Genomic DNA, 17,860 nt, shown 5'->3' on the forward strand with positions numbered 1-17,860 from the left:
GGCGTAAAAACGCCTAAGTTGCGCCACGTTCCAGGGGTTTGGCTCCTCCACCCCTGTCTTTTTGTCCTTTATTCTGTATGCTCCTCCTCCAATTACTTCCGTGACAATGTAAGGGCCAAGCCATGGTGACTCGAGTTTTTCATGACTTTTTTGCGTGAGCCGAAGAACTAGGTCTCCCACCTGAAAAGATCTTGGCCGCAAACGTCGACTGTGGTAATTCTTCAAGTCCTGTTGATATTTGGTTACCCGAGATAATACTTCATCTCGGGCTTCATCAAGTGCGTCGACGTCGTCTTCTAGCACTCTTCTCGACGTTTCTTCATCATATTCAGCGACACGTGGAGGGTTGTGCTCTATCTCGATTGGTAGTACTGCTTCTGCTCCATGAACCAGGAAAAACGGAGTTTCCTGCGTTGCTGTGTTTGGTGTTGTTCGGATGCTCCACAACACGCTTGGTAGTTCTTCTGGCCAGGTATGTCGAGCTTTTTCCAGTGGTCCTAACAAGCGCTTCTTGATACCATTGCAGATGATGCCATTGGCTTTCTCGACTTGCCCATTGGTTTGAGGATGTGCAACTGACGCAAAGTTCAGCTTAATACCCACCTCTTCGCAATAATCTTTGAATTCATGGGATGTGAAGTTGCTGCCGTTGTCTGTGACGATGCTGTGGGGCACTCCAAATCTGAAGACGAGGCCTTTTACGAATTTTACTGCGGATGCTCCATCTCGGTGAATTTATCGGCTTCGCTTCTATCCACTTTGTAAACTTATCGACAGCTACTAGCATGTACTCCTTTCCTCCTGGCCAGGATTTGTGTAACTTACCCACCATATCAAGTCCCCATTGAGCAAAGGGCCAAGACAATGGTATTGGTGCTAGCTCTGCTGTCGGAGAGTGAGGTTTTGCGGCGAACCTTTGACATGCGTCGCAAGTTCTTACTATGTCCTTGGCGTCCTCGATTGCTGTCAACCGAGAATCCTGCCCGAAAACCTTGGCTGCGATAGCTCGACTACTTGCGTGGTGGCCACATATTCCTTCGTGTACATCCTTCAGATTATTCTTCCTTCTTCGGGTGTAACGCACCTTTGCAAAACGCCTGAAATACTTCGCTTATACAATTCTCCCTTGACCACCGTAAAAGCTTTGGAGCGTCGAATTACTCGCCTTGCTTCAACTGGATCATCAGGTATTTCTTTCCTCATGATGTATGATATGTACGGCTGCATCCACGGTATCTGTATCACCATGACCAAGTCCTGATCCTCTTCTTCGTCCTCTTGCTTTTCCTTGGCAGCCCCCGAGGGTTTCTTCTCCTTCTTTTTTGACTTTGTTGGCTTAGTGGATCTCTCTGTTATCTCTTCCCAGAATACACCTGGCGGGATTGGAAGGCACTGTGACCCGATGTTTGCAAGAACGTCGGCTTCGTCGTTGCTCAACCTGCTAATATGATTTACTTCGCATCCATCGAATAACTTCTCAAGCTCGTTGTACACCTCCTTGTATGCCATCATGCTATCATTGATTGCATCACATTGGTTCATAACTTGCTGAGCCACCAACTGTGAGTCGCCAAAGATTTTTAATCGAGTTGCTCCGCAGGCTTTTGCCATCTTCATCCCGTGTATGAGAGCCTCATATTCTGCTTCATTGTTAGATGCGTTAAGGAACGTCATCCGGAGGATGTACTTTAATTTGTCGCCTTCAGGTGATATGAGTACTACTCCTGCGCCAGCTCCTTCTAGTCTCTTGGACCCATCAAAGTTCATGGTCCAAGTTCTCGATAAATCTGGAGGTCCCGTATTTTGCAACTCCATCCATTCTGCGATGAAGTCCGGCAAGTATTTGCGACTTTATTGCTTTTCTTTTGTCATACGTGATGTCCCGAGGGGAAAGTTCTATTCCCCAAAGGGAGACACGACCCGTAGCTTCTGGGTTATTCAGGATCTTTGTCAAGGGAGCTTCATTGACCACTATGATCGGGTGTGCCGAAAAATAGTGGCGCAATTTTCGTGCTGTCGTGAACACTCCATATGCTAGCTTTTGGTACTGAGGGTACCTTTGTTTTGAAGGTGACAAGACTTCGCTCACGAAGTATACTGGCCGCTGCACTCCATGGATTTTCCCTTCTTCCTCTCTTTCGACAACTAATACTGTGCTAACCACTTGGGGCGTGGCTGCAATATACAGTAGGAGAGGTTCCTTTTCCTTTGGAGCCACCAGGATTGGTGGTGTCGAGATTTTTCGCTTCAGATCCTTGAAAGCTCTGTCGGCCTCTTCGTTCCACTGGAATTTATCTCCTTGTTTTATCAGCGCATAAAATGGTAACGCTTTTTCTCCTAACCTGGCGACGAACCTGCTCAAAGCTGCGACTCGCCCAGTTAGCTGCTGTATTTCTTTCAACTTTGTTGGCTTTCTCATTGTTACTATGGCTTGTATTTTGTCGGGATTTGCTTCAATCTCTTGCCGAAACTAGAAACCCCAGAAGTTCTCCTGCTGGGACGCCAAAAGAACACTTCGTCGGGTTCAGTTTGAGGCAGAATTTGTCGAGGTTGTTAAAAGTTTCTTTGAGATCCTCGATCAACGTTGTCCCCTTTTTTGATGTTATGACGACATCATCGATGTATACTTGCACGTTCTTCCCGATCTGTGTTGCTAAACACTTCTGCATCATCCTCTGATATGTTGCTCCCGCATTTTTTAGACCAAAGGGCATTGTTTTGTAGCAAAACACGCCGTAAGGTGTAATAAACGCTGTCTTGGCTTCATCATCTTCTTTTAATCTGATCTGGTTATAACCAGAGTATGCATCCAAGAAGGAAAGACGTTCGCAACCTGCCGTGGAGTCGATAATTTGATCGATCCTTGGGAGGGAAAGTGATCCTTAGGACAATGTTTATTGAGACACGTAAAGTCGACGCACATGCGAAGGACTGTCGTGTTTTTCTTCGGCACCATCACTGGGTTAGCTACCCATGTGGCTTCTGTAGATATTTCTCTGATAAAACCAGCTTCTTCGAGTCGATTTATCTCTGAAAGCATGGCTTTGCGGTTTGGTTCCGAAAAACGCCGCAAAGGTTGTCTGATTGGTTTTGCTGTTGGATCCAAATTTAGGTGGTGCTCGGCAAGTTCCCTGGGTACTCCTGGCATGTCAGCTGGACACCATGCAAAGATTTTCCAGTTCTCACGGAGGAACTTGACGAGCGCGCTTTCCTATGCGATATCCATATCGTTTGCGATAGATGTCGTCTTTTTTGGATCTGTCGGGTGAATCTGCACCTCCTTAGAATTTTTCTCTCGTGTTGAAAGTTGATTCTTTATTTGGCCTTCCAACGTCCGGCAAGACGTCGTAATCAATCATGCTTTTTGACGCCAAGTACTCGGCTTGCATCCCGAAAGTTTCGCCAACCCGTGAAAATCCTTGTCGCACTTATCGGCTAAGGCAAAGCTTCCCTTGATCGTGATTGGTCCTTCTTGGTCCGGGCAACCTCCACAACAGGTATGTATAGTGTGGTACTGCCATAAATCTAGCATATGCTGGTCGTCCCAACAGAGCGTGGTATTGTGATGGAAAATCCACGACTTCAAATTCGAGCTTCTCGATTCTATAATTTTCTCGGGTCCCAAATTGAACATCGAGATTGATTTTTCCCAATGGATAACTTGGTTTCTCTGGTGTGATGCCGTGGAATCTTGTGTCTGTTGGTTTCAAGTTTGCTAAGGATATGTTCATCTTCCTCAATGTATCTGCATACATGAGGTTCAAGCTGCTGCCGCCGTCTATGAACACTCGAGAGACATCAAATCCTGCGATAACTGCTGGCATTGGAATAAGTCTTGATCGCCCCCGGTCGAGGAACTTGCTGCGGATGATCTGCTATTGTGAAGCCGATATCTTGTCCCGACCAATTAAGGTACTCAATCGTTGGTGGAGGCATTTTCTGCCATAAACACCGTCGTGAGATTACTTTTTGAGCTCTATTAGACGGCCTTCCCTTCGAATCATCAACACCGCTCCGTTGGAGTTAGGATCAACATAGGGTGGTGGTGCAGTGCTGCCGCTATTCTTAGCTGGTGTCGATTGTCCTCTCGTAATCGCGGGAGGTGGCGGTAGATGAATCTCGCTCCTAGGCTCCCGAGGGTTTCTCCGTGCTGCTCGAGCGTGAGCATTTTCTCGCGTATCCGAACATTGCCTGAAAATTTCGACGCCTTTCCGCAGTGCCCCGACCGTCTTTTCCCGTTGTCGTCGAGGAAGAAGTGCATCCGGCACGGTCCGTTCAGCATTTCCTCGGGGACACGAAAGGTCTTGGAAACCTCGGCCCACTATTTTGCCTGTTGCGTGAATCATCCCTATTATCACCTCGCTGTTCACTGCTTCTCTGGTAATCATCTCTGTTGCCTCCTGTATTTGTCCGAAAACCTGCCGAAATTTGTTCTGGGGCGTCGTAGTTCTGGTACGTCCGAGGAAATCTTCGCCTCGGTTGATAGTTTCGACCACGGTCCTCCTCTGGCGACCTGTGTCGTTTGTTGTGGACAGCGTCTTCTCCATCTGCCCATTTATTTGCTATCTCCATTAACGCGGATACTGTCCTTGGATTGGTCCTTCCCAAATCCTCGACAAAGTCTCCACGCCTGACTCCTGCGACAAACGCATCTATTGCTCTCTCGTCAGATATGTTTTCTGCCGAGTTTTTGATGATATTCCATCTCTGGATGTACTTTCTCATTGGCTCATCTGGCTTTTGTCGACACGCTCTCAACTCCTCTAACGATGCGGGTTTTTTGCACGTGGATCTGAAGTTCTTGACGAACACGTCCTCGAAACTTTCCCAGCTGTCGATGGATCCTGGAGCGAGTTTCTTTATCCATGATCGTGCGGCACCACTCAGGTGCACCTGGATGCTTTGCATGGCTGTTGCCCTAGTTCCTCCTGTCAGCTTCACCGTCTCCAGATAGTCGACTAGCCAATCCTCTGGATCTTGAAGGCCGTCGAATTTCTTGAAATTATCGGGTAACTTGAATCCTGAGGGGACTCGCGTTTTTCGGACTCTCCTCGTGAAGCATGGTAAGCCGCACATATCTTCGTCGTTGAGTTCTGGGGATTGCCGATGATCCCTTGCGTTAAGGGACTATTTTGCCTTGCCACTCCTTCGGGAGGCGTTGATATAAACGCTGTCCCCATAGCTCCAACTCCTGCTACCGCCATATTGTACAGTGTTTCCCTTGGGTCACCCGGAGGTGGTTTAGATGCAAGGATAAAAGCATGTGTCGCCATATACCCAGCCTCTGGTGTCTTAGGGATGATGTTTCCTCTTGTATCTATCGACATAAAGGACATGTCGAGGTTTTGAACCAAGTGTTCTCTTTCTGCCTCGGGTATGTGTTGCAGCCTTGATCTTGCTCTGTTCCGCGCCTCCCGATGGCTATCACCCGTAGTTCTAGATTGTCGACTTAGATCTGCCCTTCTCCCGCCGGATGCGTAAGCTGCCTCCTTTCTCCTGTTCAACTCAGCTGTCTGTTTTTCCAATTCCCTGGCAGCTCGTGCGAGCCTATATTGATATGCTTGCAATTCTTCTGGTGTGGCTGTGGTAGCCATTGGTTCTGTGCCGTTCATAGCTCTCGCAGCTCTGTCCCACGCTGCTTGTGAAAGTTGAACTCTATCTCGCGGCTCTGGCCCGACGTATTTGTTGCCCAAGCCTTGTCGCAGATTGGAGGGATCGACGTATGGATTTCCCAAACTGTCGAAAGCCTCAGATGTCTCCTCTTGACCTTCAATGGCGTAAATCTGATGATACCTTGTACTCAGATCTATGTTGGGTTTGGTGACATCATCGTTGAGATTGATGAAGACCTTGCCCACTGTGAGAGATTTGTCGATGAAGTCATGATTGTCGACATCGCTTGAGCCATCGCTTATATACGAGTCCGCAGATGACTCAAACGATATGTCGTTGAAGATCTTGGCGAGTTTCTCTCTTGCTCTGATACTGACGTAGCGTGTCGCCGAGGTTTCTTCTTCTCCTGACTCGTTTGACGATGCATAGCTTGAAAAATCGGAATCGGCCACTGATGATCCCGACGAAATCGGAATTTCGACACGATACGATCCTTCCTTCTCGACGCGAAAGTGGAACCTTCCGAACGTCATCTCCATGGGCTCCGCCAGATACGCATATGCATCCAAACGGGAGGGTGGGTGAGGTACAAAATCGACAAGACCAGCAGCGATCTGTTTACCTCGATCCATTGTGTTGCTTGCGGTTGACGATGTCGAAGATCTTGAGCGTGCCATCGAGATCAGCTCCTTACGCCTCTAATTCCCACAGACGGCGCCAATTGACAAGGGATTAACTTGTCAATGCCTATGGATTATAGGCTAGGGTTTAGTTAGAAGTAGAGGGCAAGTAGATCTCGAAGGTTTCAGCCGAAAAGTACTCGACGACTATGAAAACTAGGGTTTGCAGACAATGATTCGATTCTCTCTTTTGTCCCTCGACTCCTCCTTATATATGAGGTGAAGCCGAGGGACTCGTGCTATACAAGTTTACAGAGTCCGGGACGGTTTCTAACTCGTCCCGCCAGATTACAAACAACACTTCCTATTACAACTCTATTTCTTCCTTAAACGCATCTTGGGCTCCCGAATCTTCTTATTCTTCGGGTAGTGGGCCTTCAATAAACCCCGGGTACTATATTCGGCAGGCCCATTTGGGATGCCTATGTCAGTTAGTTCCAGAAAATGCACGAATATGACATAAAGTGTGCATAAAACATGTAGATAACATCAATAATGTGGCATGGAACATAAGAAATTATCGATACGTCGGAGACGTATCAACAACACAAGTGAAGTGCAGAGTCCTACCTTTCAGGGTGAAAACCCAAGGTCTGGCCTTAATTGGTTATGCCTGGCAATGTCCTTGGCGAAGGCATTGTTTTGAGAGCGGGGACTATCTTCAGGGTGAAAACCTAAGATCTTTGATCGAGCGACGACGGTGTTTGAGCACTGTTCCCTTCTTGGAGGCGTCGTTTTTGGAGAGTCTGTAATTCAGGTGTTGTCTTGGCGGTGGATGTATTGTTGTTGTTAGGCCCAAGATACTGTAGCGGGACTTTTGTTTCTTAGTTTTCTTTTCTTGTTTTTGGCTGTGTGCATCGGTAGTACCATTAGGGTGGTGCGTTGTTGCGGAGGCTGGGTGTAATTGATATCTTCTTGATATTAATATATTCCCTTTATCGAAAAACAAAGGTGGACGAGTAGCATATTTCAACATTAATGAGATGCAAAATTACAAAGCCCATTCGTGAGATCCAATGATCAGTAGCATATTGTAACATTCTGGAGATGCAAAGAAAATTGGCACATACCAATTCAAGAGTAAAAGCCGCCCCTTACCGAGTGCACACTGTAACGAGAAAAACAAACAACCGAATATCAATAATGAGAATCCAATGATCTAGCGTGGCAAAGTCGCGGATGCCATGAACTCATGCTCCAAGTTGTAGCAATTTAGGCTCCTTTGAGAAGGTAAATTAGCTCTATCCACTATACCACTTTGTGCACCCAACAACGGGCGGGTGACTTGGCGCTGTCCACTTAGCAAGTCCTGCACGTTTTCATTTGTCATAGCAACCTGAGATGATCTCAACCTTTTGGATCGGACATGCTGCAGTTTCACCTCCACTTGTTTCATAGTAGGCCTCTTTTCGCCTCGTAGTCGCAAGCAAGCCTCAGCAAGAACGGCAACATCCTCGAGAACTTGATCAGCAACAATTTGTGCAAGGGGTTTCTCCCTCATCTCCCATAGGAAATAGTTGGATAAGTTTTGCTTTAGCCCGGAGTCGCTTGTAAAAATAGGTTCCTTCCTGAGCAACAACTCTACAAGTACTACACCAAAGCTATAGACATCACTCTTCTCATTTAACTTGCCCGTGTGGTAATACTCCGGATCTAAGTATCCAAATGTACCTTGTATATTTGTGACGACGTCGGTTTGGTCAATAGGAATCAACCTTGAAGCACCAAAATCTGATATTTTTGCAGTGTAATTTTCATCCAAGAGTATGTTGCTGGACTTGACATCACGATGAAATATTGATATTGAAGCAGCCGAGTGGAGATAATAGTGCTCCAACAGCTTCTGCAGCAATTCTCAAACAATCATCCCATAACAAGACAAAGCTTCTAGTGGCACTGACACAAATTCCAAATAATGAACCATTGGAGATGAAGTCATATACTAGAAATGGGACTTCGGTTTCAAGACAACATCCGAAGAGTTTCACGATATTTCGGTGATTTATTTGTGAGAGGACAACAACCTCATTGATGAACTGACTAATCTCAACTTTCTCAATGACTTTAGAATTTTTGATGGCTACTACCCGTTGGTCAGATAAGATGCCTCTGTAAACCATGCCATGCCCTCCACGACCAACAATACGGGTGGGATCAAAGTTATTTGTTGCCTTTTCTAACTCTAACAGTGAGAAAATCTTGGTGTTGTCACTAGCATTTTCATCCGATGCTATCAATTGTTCGAGGAGTAGGCCTTGGTTCTGCCGAAAATGCTTTCTTCGTAATTTCTTTTGGATGTCCTTTTTCCACCGATGGATGAAAAATATTGCAATCAAGATGAAAAGTAGAATTCCGAAACCAACGCTAATCCCAATGACGATACATGTATTGTTTATGCGTGCTATTATTGGCCAGAATTTTATATAGTTCATCAGGTAGAATTGATTGTACTGTAGAACCCACCTAGGACCAAATTTTGTTCTTTGGTTGATGTGCACTTCTTTGTTGAAGGGTCATACACTGTTTTTCTAGGACACTCAGTGCAATAATGACTTCCTATAGTGTTATGGAAAGTCCCATTACATGTGCCTGGTATGTTGCACTCGTCAACATCTGCAACAATAAGTAACGCGAGAGGAAACATATAAACAATGTAGTTAAAATTTCCATAAGATCGACCATGACAAGGTTCTGGCCGCCCCCTCTCCTCCTTAAACCGCGGCAAGGTGGCGATGATTGTACGGAGGAGAGGCACCACCCCCGTCAACCTTGGTCCTCCGCCGAGAGCTCGAGCCCACCTCATCCGCTGTCGCCCCGTAGGCTTGGTTTGGACAAGATAGGGCCATCTGCAGCTCCTCCACAACTAGGTCATGACCGAGCTTGTCCATGGGTAGGAGGCAATGGCCATTGTGAAGAGAGATCCATCCCTGTCGATCTTAGAGCATCTCTAGCAGTGACTTCGAAACTGTAAAATTCGGGAGACTGAACTCGCCGAAACTGAAAACGGCGAGTTCAGTCTCCCGAATTTTACAGTTTCGATGATTTTAGTCGAGGCGCAGAATAGAAACCGAAAAGACGATCTAAAAAAATCAAACATCGCGGGAAATCTGGATCAATGAACATGCAAAATGCAACGAGTTCGATGCTCCAATCGAGCTACATTCAAACATAATTTACATTTAACAGCAAAAATAACTACTAATCCTATGCCGCGCGCCTAATTTGACCAAAATTTGGCCCTGGGATAGTCACCGGGGCCTCTACGCGCGACGTCAGATGGCTACGCGGGACGGAAGACGCCTAGGCGACGATGAATGCGGCGAGCTCGATCACCATCGCTTCGTCCGCGTAGTTCCCGCTGGTGAGGGGAAGCGCCGACCCGTCGTACTCGTCTTCGCTGTTGTCGGGGCGCGGCAGAAGCGGCGGGCTGCACGAGCCGCCGGACGGGGGCTCGCCGTCCCCATTGCGTGTCGACATGCATGGACACCCACGTGCCGCTAGCTTGCGCGCTCCCTCGGAGCGCATCCACTTCACGCGCTTCGCCTCCGAGCGCAAAACCGGCGGACAAGGCGGCGAGCCTCCGCCGCCGATACGGCCGCCTCCCCTACCGCATCTTCGTGCGCGCGCCATGGGGAACGTAGGGGAGGTTGTGGCGGAGCAGAGATCGTGAGGGAGCGGCCGGAATTCCTCGCTGGAGTGCAAGGGTTTTTCGCGGCGGAGGAGCGGATGCGGCAGATGGGAGTAGGGTTTCAGAACCGAATCCCCTCTTCGACGTGGTTAAATAGGGGCCGCGCACATAGTTTCGCGGCCCCCGAGAAACTTTTCGGCCCGACCGCCGATTTAGGTTCTAGTCATTGCGGCTTTCGGCCGGAACCCGTAAATCCACCGGAAAAATTCAATTCTGGCAACATTTACGGGCTCTGTTAGAGTTGCTCTTAGCCCCTTCGACTGCCAGCGCGGCTGAGGAAGGGCCCTGAGCTTGGGCCCCACATGGTTGAGAAGGGAGGAGAAAAGTCAATCAACGCCAACCTCCTCATCGAGCTCCAGAGGTCTGAGATGTTGGAGACAACAATTGATCTCAACATTTAGGTCCCGGATACAATGTCCCTTCAAAGCATCTCCACCGGCGCGCCATATAGCAGCCTTGATAGCGTTTTGGGGGTTGTCAGCGAAAATGAGCTCACACCAGCATGCCACAAAAAGTGTGAGCGCCTTTTCGAGCCCAATAGAAGCGTCGGCTGAAGGAGATATGCCCTAGAGGCAATAATAAAGTGGTTATTATTTATATCTTTATGTTTATGATAAATGTTTATATATCATGCTAGAATTGTATTAACCGAAACATTAGTACATGTGTGATATGTAGACAAACAAGAAGTCCCTAGTATGCCTCTTAAACTAGCTTGTTGATTAATGGATGATTAGTTTCATAATCATGAACATTGGATGTTATTAATAACAAGGTTATGTCATTGTATGAATGATGTAATGGACACACCCAATTAAGCGTAGCATAAGATCTCGTCATTAAGTTATTTGCTATAAGCTTTCGATACATAGTTACCTAGTCCTTATGACCATGAGATCATGTAAATCACTTATACCGGAAAGGTACTTTGATTACACCAAACACCACTGCGTAAATGGGTGGCTATAAAGGTGGGATTAAGTATCCGGAAAGTATGAGTTGAGGCATATGGATCAACAGTGGGATTTGTCCATCCCGATGACGGATAGATATACTCTGGGCCCTCTCGGTGGAATGTCGTCTAATGTCTTGCAAGCATATGAATGAGTTCATAAGAGACCACATACCACGGTACGAGTAAAGAGTACTTGTCAGGAGACGAGGTTGAACAAGGTATAAAGTGATACCGAAGATCAAACCTCGGACAAGTAAAATATCGCGAGACAAAGGGAATTGGTAATGTATGTGAATGGTTCATTCGATCACTAAAGTCATCGTTGAATATGTGGGAGCCATTATGGATCTCCAGATCCCGCTATTGGTTATTGGTCGAAGTGAGTACTCAACCATGTCCGCATAGTTCACGAACCGTAGGGTGACACACTTAAAGTTGGATGTTGAAATGGTAGTACTTGAATATGGAATGGAGTTCGAATATTTGTTCGGAGTCCCGGATGAGATCCCGGACATCACGAGGAGTTCCGGAATGGTCCGGAGAATAAGATTCATATATAGGATGTCATTTTATGTGAATTAAAATGTCGCGGAAGGTTCTATGGAAGGTTCTAGAAGGTTCTAGAAAAGTCCAGAAGAAACCACCAAGGAAGGTGGAGTCCACATGGGACTCCACCTCCATGGCCGGCCAGCCCTAGGTGGGGAGGAGTCCCAAGTGGACTCCCCCTTAGGGGGCCGGCCACCCCCCACATGGGAGGTGGAAATCCCACCTTTTGGTGGGAGTCCTAGTTGGGCTAGGTTTCCCCTCTTATGGAAGGTTTTTGGTTCGGGTCTTATTCGAAGACTTGGACACCAACACTTGGGGATCCACCTATATAATGAGGGGCCAAGGGAGGGGGCCGGCCACCCTAAGACCACAAGCTGGCCACCCCATTGAAGTGGCCGGCCACCCCCTCCCAAACCCTAGCCGCCCCCCTCTCCTCCATATCTCCCGCGTAGCTTAGCGAAGCTCCGCCGGACTTCTTCACCGCCACCGACACCACGCCGTCGTGCTGTCGGATTCAAGAGGAGCTACTACTTCCGCTGCCCGCTGGAACGGGGAGGTGGACGTCGTCTTCATCAACAACCGAACGTGTGACCGAGTACGGAGGTGCTGCCCGTTCGTGGCGCCGGAACCGATCGTGATCAAGATCTTCTACGCGCTTTTGCAAGCGGCAAGTGATCGTCTACCGCAGCAACAAGAGCCTCATCTTGTAGGCTTTGGAATCTCTTCAAGGGTGAGACTCGATACCCCCTCGTTGCTACCGTCTTCTAGATTGCATCTTGGCTTGGATTGCGTGTTCGCCGTAGGAATTTTTTTTTCTATGCAACGTTATCCTACATCGGCAACCCCGTGCCGGCCCCTTCGCGAAGGGCACGAATCGGGCACGCCGGCGCCTGGCGGTACGGATTTTTTTGGGTGTGGGAGCCACTTGTTAGCCACACATCCCAAAAATATACATCTTTTCCACCAATACCCCATCCCCCCGCTGCTTATTTTGTCCCGCCCGCCGCTCCATCTCCCATCCAGGCTCCAACCCGAAAAACCCTCGCTGCCGCCATGCCACCGAAGAGAAAGGCTCCGGCGAAGGCAACGAAGGCGCGTACGAAGGCACCGCCGAAGCCGAGCATCGTGGCACCGAAGGAGAAGCCGACGAACATGTCGCAGGAGGCGTGGGAGGATGAGAAACACCGCTGCTCCTTTGCGACGGCCGACCGCAGAAGGCGCCGCCTCGCTGCTCTTGAAGCCGCGAAAGCGTCGTCTGCCGCCGAAGTGTGCTTCAGCTTGGGCGGCCAGCCCGAAGGGAGCCAGAAGCCCGCCGGCCGCAACTTCTCGAGCTCACCCTCGTCGTCGGGGTACTAGGCAGGTACTACGCGGAGGGGCTATCGCTCTCGTAGATGTGGCTGTCGTAGATGGACGGCCGCGCCCGCTACTCCCTCGAGTGGGAGGATAGCGACATGATCACCTTCGACCCCAACGCGTCGTTCTCGCCGGATTCAGCGCCGAGGGGCAGCAACCCCTTTCGCTTGGGCATGGACCTGAACTTGTCGCCTGACCTACGCACCCGGGAAGCACCGATGACCATGTGATAGACGGCACCAGCCTTCCCCGCCACCTCTTCGCCGATGAGAGCAGGAGCGCCCACCAGGTGTTCGGCAGCGCGTCCGGCGTGTCCATGGGCGACGACGAGGTGAGTTTCCTTTCTTTTTATGTGTTATGTGCATTGTAGACACCGCCAGCGACTCAAAGTAGCTAACTTGTTGCATAGATTGTCGCCGGGTACGAGATCCTCACCGGCTTCATATGCGATGGCCACGTCTACGAACCCCCCGTCGACGAGTATGAAGAAGAGGCCGACGAGGACGAAGGTGAGGAGGAGGTCCAGGAGGAGCTGATCGACATCGACACAGGCGTGACCACGACGACGACAACGACGATTCGGTGGCCGTATGTTGGCCCAAACTTCATATTCAAAAACCTATTCGAATTTGGTGGCCGTGTGTTGTAAAAAGTTTAAATCCGAAAACTTATTCGAATTTCAATGCTTTTATTTGAGTTTTTAATTTAAATCATCTATCAGGCCTGTCGTATGGGTGGGTGGGTGGATGGGGGCGGGGGGCGGGGCGCCGGTGTGGAAGCAGCTCCCCCAAATGAAGGATGTTGTGCCGACCCCCCCTCCCCCCCCCCTACCCCATACGACAGTGTCGGGCTGCCGGCGACTATTTGGAACGCGCCAGTGGAGATGTTCTCGTTGTGTGTTGGGAAATCTTGATTGGAGCATGTGCGCGGAGCGCACCTTTTCTTTTCTTGACTTTTTCATTATTGTATCTCTCAAACTATATAATATTTCGAGATTTTTTTGCAAGTCACTCAAAAATAAAAAAGTATAATGGGAAAAATTTGTTACAATTTGTTTTTTTGCAATTTAATTTCAAACTATTTTAAAATTCTAAATAAATTCTTAATATATATATATATACATAATGGCATAAAAAATTGAAATATTTTTCCCACATTCTAGTTTTTATTTTTAAGTGTTCTACAAAATTTCAAGTTCAAATATTGTGTGATGTGAGAGATACAAAAATTAGAAGTGTTTTGATAGGAAAAAACTTGCACGTATCTTGATGCAGTATAGACAGTCTAGATACACCTTCTCTGAAAGTCCTCTCTCTCTTGTGTGTTCCTTTTATTTTTTGGTTTATTTGTTTATATGTGCAGATGCATTGGGTAAGAATCTTCTATGCATCTCATGTTGAATCCTATGTAAATCTTCCTTGCATGCACCTGGTGATACTTCCTATGGTGATGAAACATAGATAACTCCTATGTAACTTTTGTGAATTTGTGTATGAACTTCTGTGAACTTTTGAATGATTCTTCTATGAATTTGTGTATAAGTATGTTTGATGATACATTATATGAAAGCAATGTGTTCCTATATTTATGATACAATTTGCTTTCATGTAATTACCATGAAAACTAAATAAATAAACAGCTCCATTGATCTATGTTTGATACCTGACACACGTATGGAACTGATATCTTTATATTTCTTGTATGAAATTTGCTTGGATCTGCAGAGTTTGATAATTAACTACTCTTAATCGTGAGCATCTCGTATTAATCTGGATTAAAATTGGTAAGAAACTTCTATGATTCTATGAACCATGAATAAAATCGGGAACTGTATGAATGACCTAGGAAAAAGAAAATGTCTTGGATTTAAAAGAAGGTATGAAATATCCTGGAAAGACAGGGGTGTTGTGAAAAAATATCGTGGAAAGATACAACATATAAGAAATAATACGGTGGTAGTTGGATCTAAATATCCGCTATCTCATTAAATTTTATGCCTTGCCAATAATCTCATAGATAGTTCTGATATAATTTGTGATTATAGGTGAGATTCCCCGTGTAACGCCACCACAGCCATCCACCATAGTTTAATTGTAATATATTATTATTAAACACATATTTTTATTATGCAAACATACACTCTTTATGGTTATAGAGAAAACACATAGAGAGAGTGAGAAGAGAGAACCAACCTGTAGTTGGATCATTAGTAGGGCAGTGTCAGCCTTAGCCAACTAAAATTGAAACAACTTAACACTTTGATGTTCATAAAAGCAGAATATTAGTCAGTGGAATTTCTATCGATAGCGAGGCTCTTATAGTGATTTCGTCGATCTCAACACTCATCGAATTGGTTTTTGAACTCAGTCTCTCGAAAACAGCTCATAGTTACACACATGCATAATGCATTCATATACGTGCATTCATAGAGATGAGCATGTCTCTATGTATATGTGACCGTCTACATCTATGCTATTTCTATGTTTCGTGTAAAAGAAAAAGAGAACGAGAAGGGGACGTAGTAACGCGAGTTTTGATTATTCAAGGAGGGTTGCTCCGGTGCTCCCCCCTAATAAATTTGAAGACTGATAGTTGGATTGTTTTTCCTATGTTGGGTCCGTCGAAACCCATGTCCAACCAATGTATATCAGTCTATGTTGATACGGTATATATGTGTACGTCGCGTAGAAAAAAAGGTCACGTGAGCAAGATCTTTATAGGATCTTTCTATTTTTGCACACGCACATGACTGTAGAATGTAGATACGTACAAAAACAAGGTACACAAAAACACGGGCCATACAGGCCTATATAGGGTTGTACGGACGGTGCACCTACACTAAAATAACAATCGTGCCCTCGCTTATGAACATGTATGATAAGATCTTCATTGTTATTGTGTTTGATGGGCCTAAAAAATTTCCAGGGGAGGAGCACCGGAGCGGAAGTGTTATTCAAGTAGTATACAGAGGAGATATGAAAGCGCCACGCTGGCTCGTCGGACAGGCCACCACACGCAGATAGGACTTGGACCGGGAGGGGTAAACTGGAGCGGGTGGCTAGAATCGATTGTGCCACTTCAGAGTGCCCCGGTTCTCATCTAGACATCTAGTCCATCTACACAGCCACACCCTGTGTCTCTACTCTGCCTACATCTCTCCATTTCGGTCCAGTTGATTGAGCTAAGTGCAGCAGCTCCAATGGCTACTCCATCGTCTGCCATCTCCGCCAAGTTCGGTCGCACGGCGGCGCCCGCCTTGAGTTGGAAGGTAAATGGCGGCCGCGGTCTTGTGCTCATGATAGTACAGTACCTACCAAAGCTATGAAACAGTATTGTCTCTGTTCAGCTGTTCTTGTGTTCTTTGTGCAGTATTTTAGCCTGCTCCTTGATGCCGTGAGTTTGTTTTGATTATTTTTACATATGCTGCGAGTACTTTCACTTTCGTGAGGTTCTTGTGGTCTGCTCTTACGTGAGCCAATAATCGACTTAGGGGTTAGGAATACTTAGTAGTTCAGCTAGATAAGGAAAGAATGTAGTGTTCTTCTGTTTAAGTAACCGAAAAATATCGGTTCCTATTAATATCACAAATAGAATGAGCTTGTCTCAAAGTAAAATAAAATAAAATAAAATACGATGATATTAATTTTCCTACAGGTCATCGGCAAGTGTCTTTTCTACACATTTTGGTATTTATGCAAGTTCATTGTGGCAGTGGCCCGGAAATGAGTTCTGACTCTCGCTCTGGTTTTCTTCTCCCATTTGACTGAACCTGCAGGGAGGCAGAATTTCAGGCCAGAACCTTATCTCCATGGGGACGAGGACGACGTCGAGAAGATCCCTTCGCCTCCGTGTCTTGTGCGCGGTAGGCCTATATGCATAGTTTGGCATGCTGCTACTGTAACATTAGTTAGCCTAACCGCGCGCTGGTCGTCTATCTTATCTGAACGTCACAGGCCAAGCCGGAGATGGTGACCAAGGTGATGGATATCGTCAAGCAGCAGCTGGCCCTCAAAGACGACGCCAACCTGACGGCGGACTCCAAGTTCACCGACCTGGGCGCCGATTCCCTCGACACGGTGCGCGCGTCGCCATTTCTCATGTTCCCCTCAGCGTCGTTTGGGTTTGGCACCAGCGATCTCGCGTGTTTTCTCAACCTTGTTTTCTCTGTCGCGCTTGGTTGGTTTTCAGGTCGAGATCGTGATGGCGCTGGAGGAGGAGTTCAAGATCACAGTGGAGGAGGACAACGCGCAGAGCATCACCACCATCCAGGAGGCAGCTGACCTCATCGACAAGCTGGTCGGCGACGAGGGGAAGGCCGCCTGAACAGTCTTGCTCTTGCTGCGTTTGGCCTCCTATATGGAATTTTGCCAAGCGATTCTTCTCTTTCTTTCCCTTCGCCAGTCTAGCAGATCGTTGCTCATTGGGATCGATATCATTTGCTGTTTCTTAGTTGCGTCGGCTCGGTGTGGTGTGCGTGCGGTTTGAACAGTTTTGTTAGGCCTGAAACATGGCTATGAACTCGGAATTATTTTGTTGTTGCTGCGGAACTTTGTTTGTTCTATTCTTTGCGTACATGCAATCGGGGATATATATGGCTCGGGTGCCATGAAAAAAGCGTTTCTTGCAGCATTCACACACGATTCACCTACATACCGGGTCACAAAATTCAAATACTCCCGGCAATCGATCGACCAGGTTAATATCATGGTTCAGCAATTCAATCCTCTAACTGGTTGAAATACACTTTTTGACAAAGAAATTATATTATTACTGTTAGATGTATATATTTGTCTATTCTAGTTTCCCCATATGTTAGGGGGCTTTCTGCATTTGTGCACCTGTACATGTACTATATATTGTGGCCTTTGGCCCCCTGGTAATACAACAAGCATATTGGCTAACATGGTATCAGAGCCGAAATCGGTTCTCTAATTTTTCCCGACGTTGCTTGTCCGTCGTCTCTCCGCTACTTCTCTGTGCCGGCCCGCGCCGGATCTTCTTCTCCTCTTGGCTGATCTTGGCCCG

The 17,860-nt window shown here is 47.0% G+C and overlaps 2 protein-coding genes across 2 annotated transcripts; one reads left to right on the plus strand and one right to left on the minus strand.

The window, feature by feature from the left end:
* Nucleotides 1–7,452: 7,452 nt before the first annotated feature.
* LOC127310213 (wall-associated receptor kinase 3-like) lies at nucleotides 7,453–9,181 on the minus strand. Its single transcript, XM_071825558.1, has 2 exons — nucleotides 9,092–9,181; nucleotides 7,453–8,136 (listed from the first exon to the last, which is right to left on the minus strand). Exons 1-2 carry the CDS (start codon nucleotides 9,179–9,181, stop codon nucleotides 7,453–7,455), a joined length of 774 nt encoding a protein of 257 aa, XP_071681659.1.
* A 6,758-nt stretch (nucleotides 9,182–15,939) lies between these two features.
* On the plus strand, nucleotides 15,940–17,396 carry LOC127306859 (acyl carrier protein 4, chloroplastic). The gene is made up of 4 exons (XM_051337564.2): nucleotides 15,940–16,103; nucleotides 16,611–16,697; nucleotides 16,789–16,911; nucleotides 17,024–17,396. The coding sequence occupies exons 1-4, from the start codon at nucleotides 16,035–16,037 to the stop codon at nucleotides 17,156–17,158; spliced, it is 414 nt and encodes a 137-aa protein (XP_051193524.1). The 5' UTR covers nucleotides 15,940–16,034; the 3' UTR covers nucleotides 17,159–17,396.
* Nucleotides 17,397–17,860: the final 464 nt, after the last annotated feature.

This window comes from Lolium perenne, chromosome 2, assembly GCF_019359855.2.
Source record: "Lolium perenne isolate Kyuss_39 chromosome 2, Kyuss_2.0, whole genome shotgun sequence".
Classification (NCBI taxonomy): domain Eukaryota; kingdom Viridiplantae; phylum Streptophyta; class Magnoliopsida; order Poales; family Poaceae; genus Lolium; species Lolium perenne.

Bases quoted from the DNA above. Each gene is read 5' to 3' on its own strand.
- LOC127310213 (XM_071825558.1), bottom strand. From the start codon at position 9,181: ATGGACAAGCTCGGTCATGACCTAGTTGTGGAGGAGCTGCAGATGGCC. The intron at 8,137-9,091 runs GTGGGCTCGAGC...GAATTGCTGCAG, and splicing joins ACGGGGCGACAGCGGATGAG to AAGCTGTTGGAGCACTATTA.
- LOC127306859 (XM_051337564.2), top strand. From the start codon at position 16,035: ATGGCTACTCCATCGTCTGCCATCTCCGCCAAGTTCGGTCGCACGGCG. The intron at 16,104-16,610 runs GTAAATGGCGGC...CTGAACCTGCAG, and splicing joins CGCCCGCCTTGAGTTGGAAG to GGAGGCAGAATTTCAGGCCA. The intron at 16,698-16,788 runs GTAGGCCTATAT...TGAACGTCACAG, and splicing joins GCCTCCGTGTCTTGTGCGCG to GCCAAGCCGGAGATGGTGAC.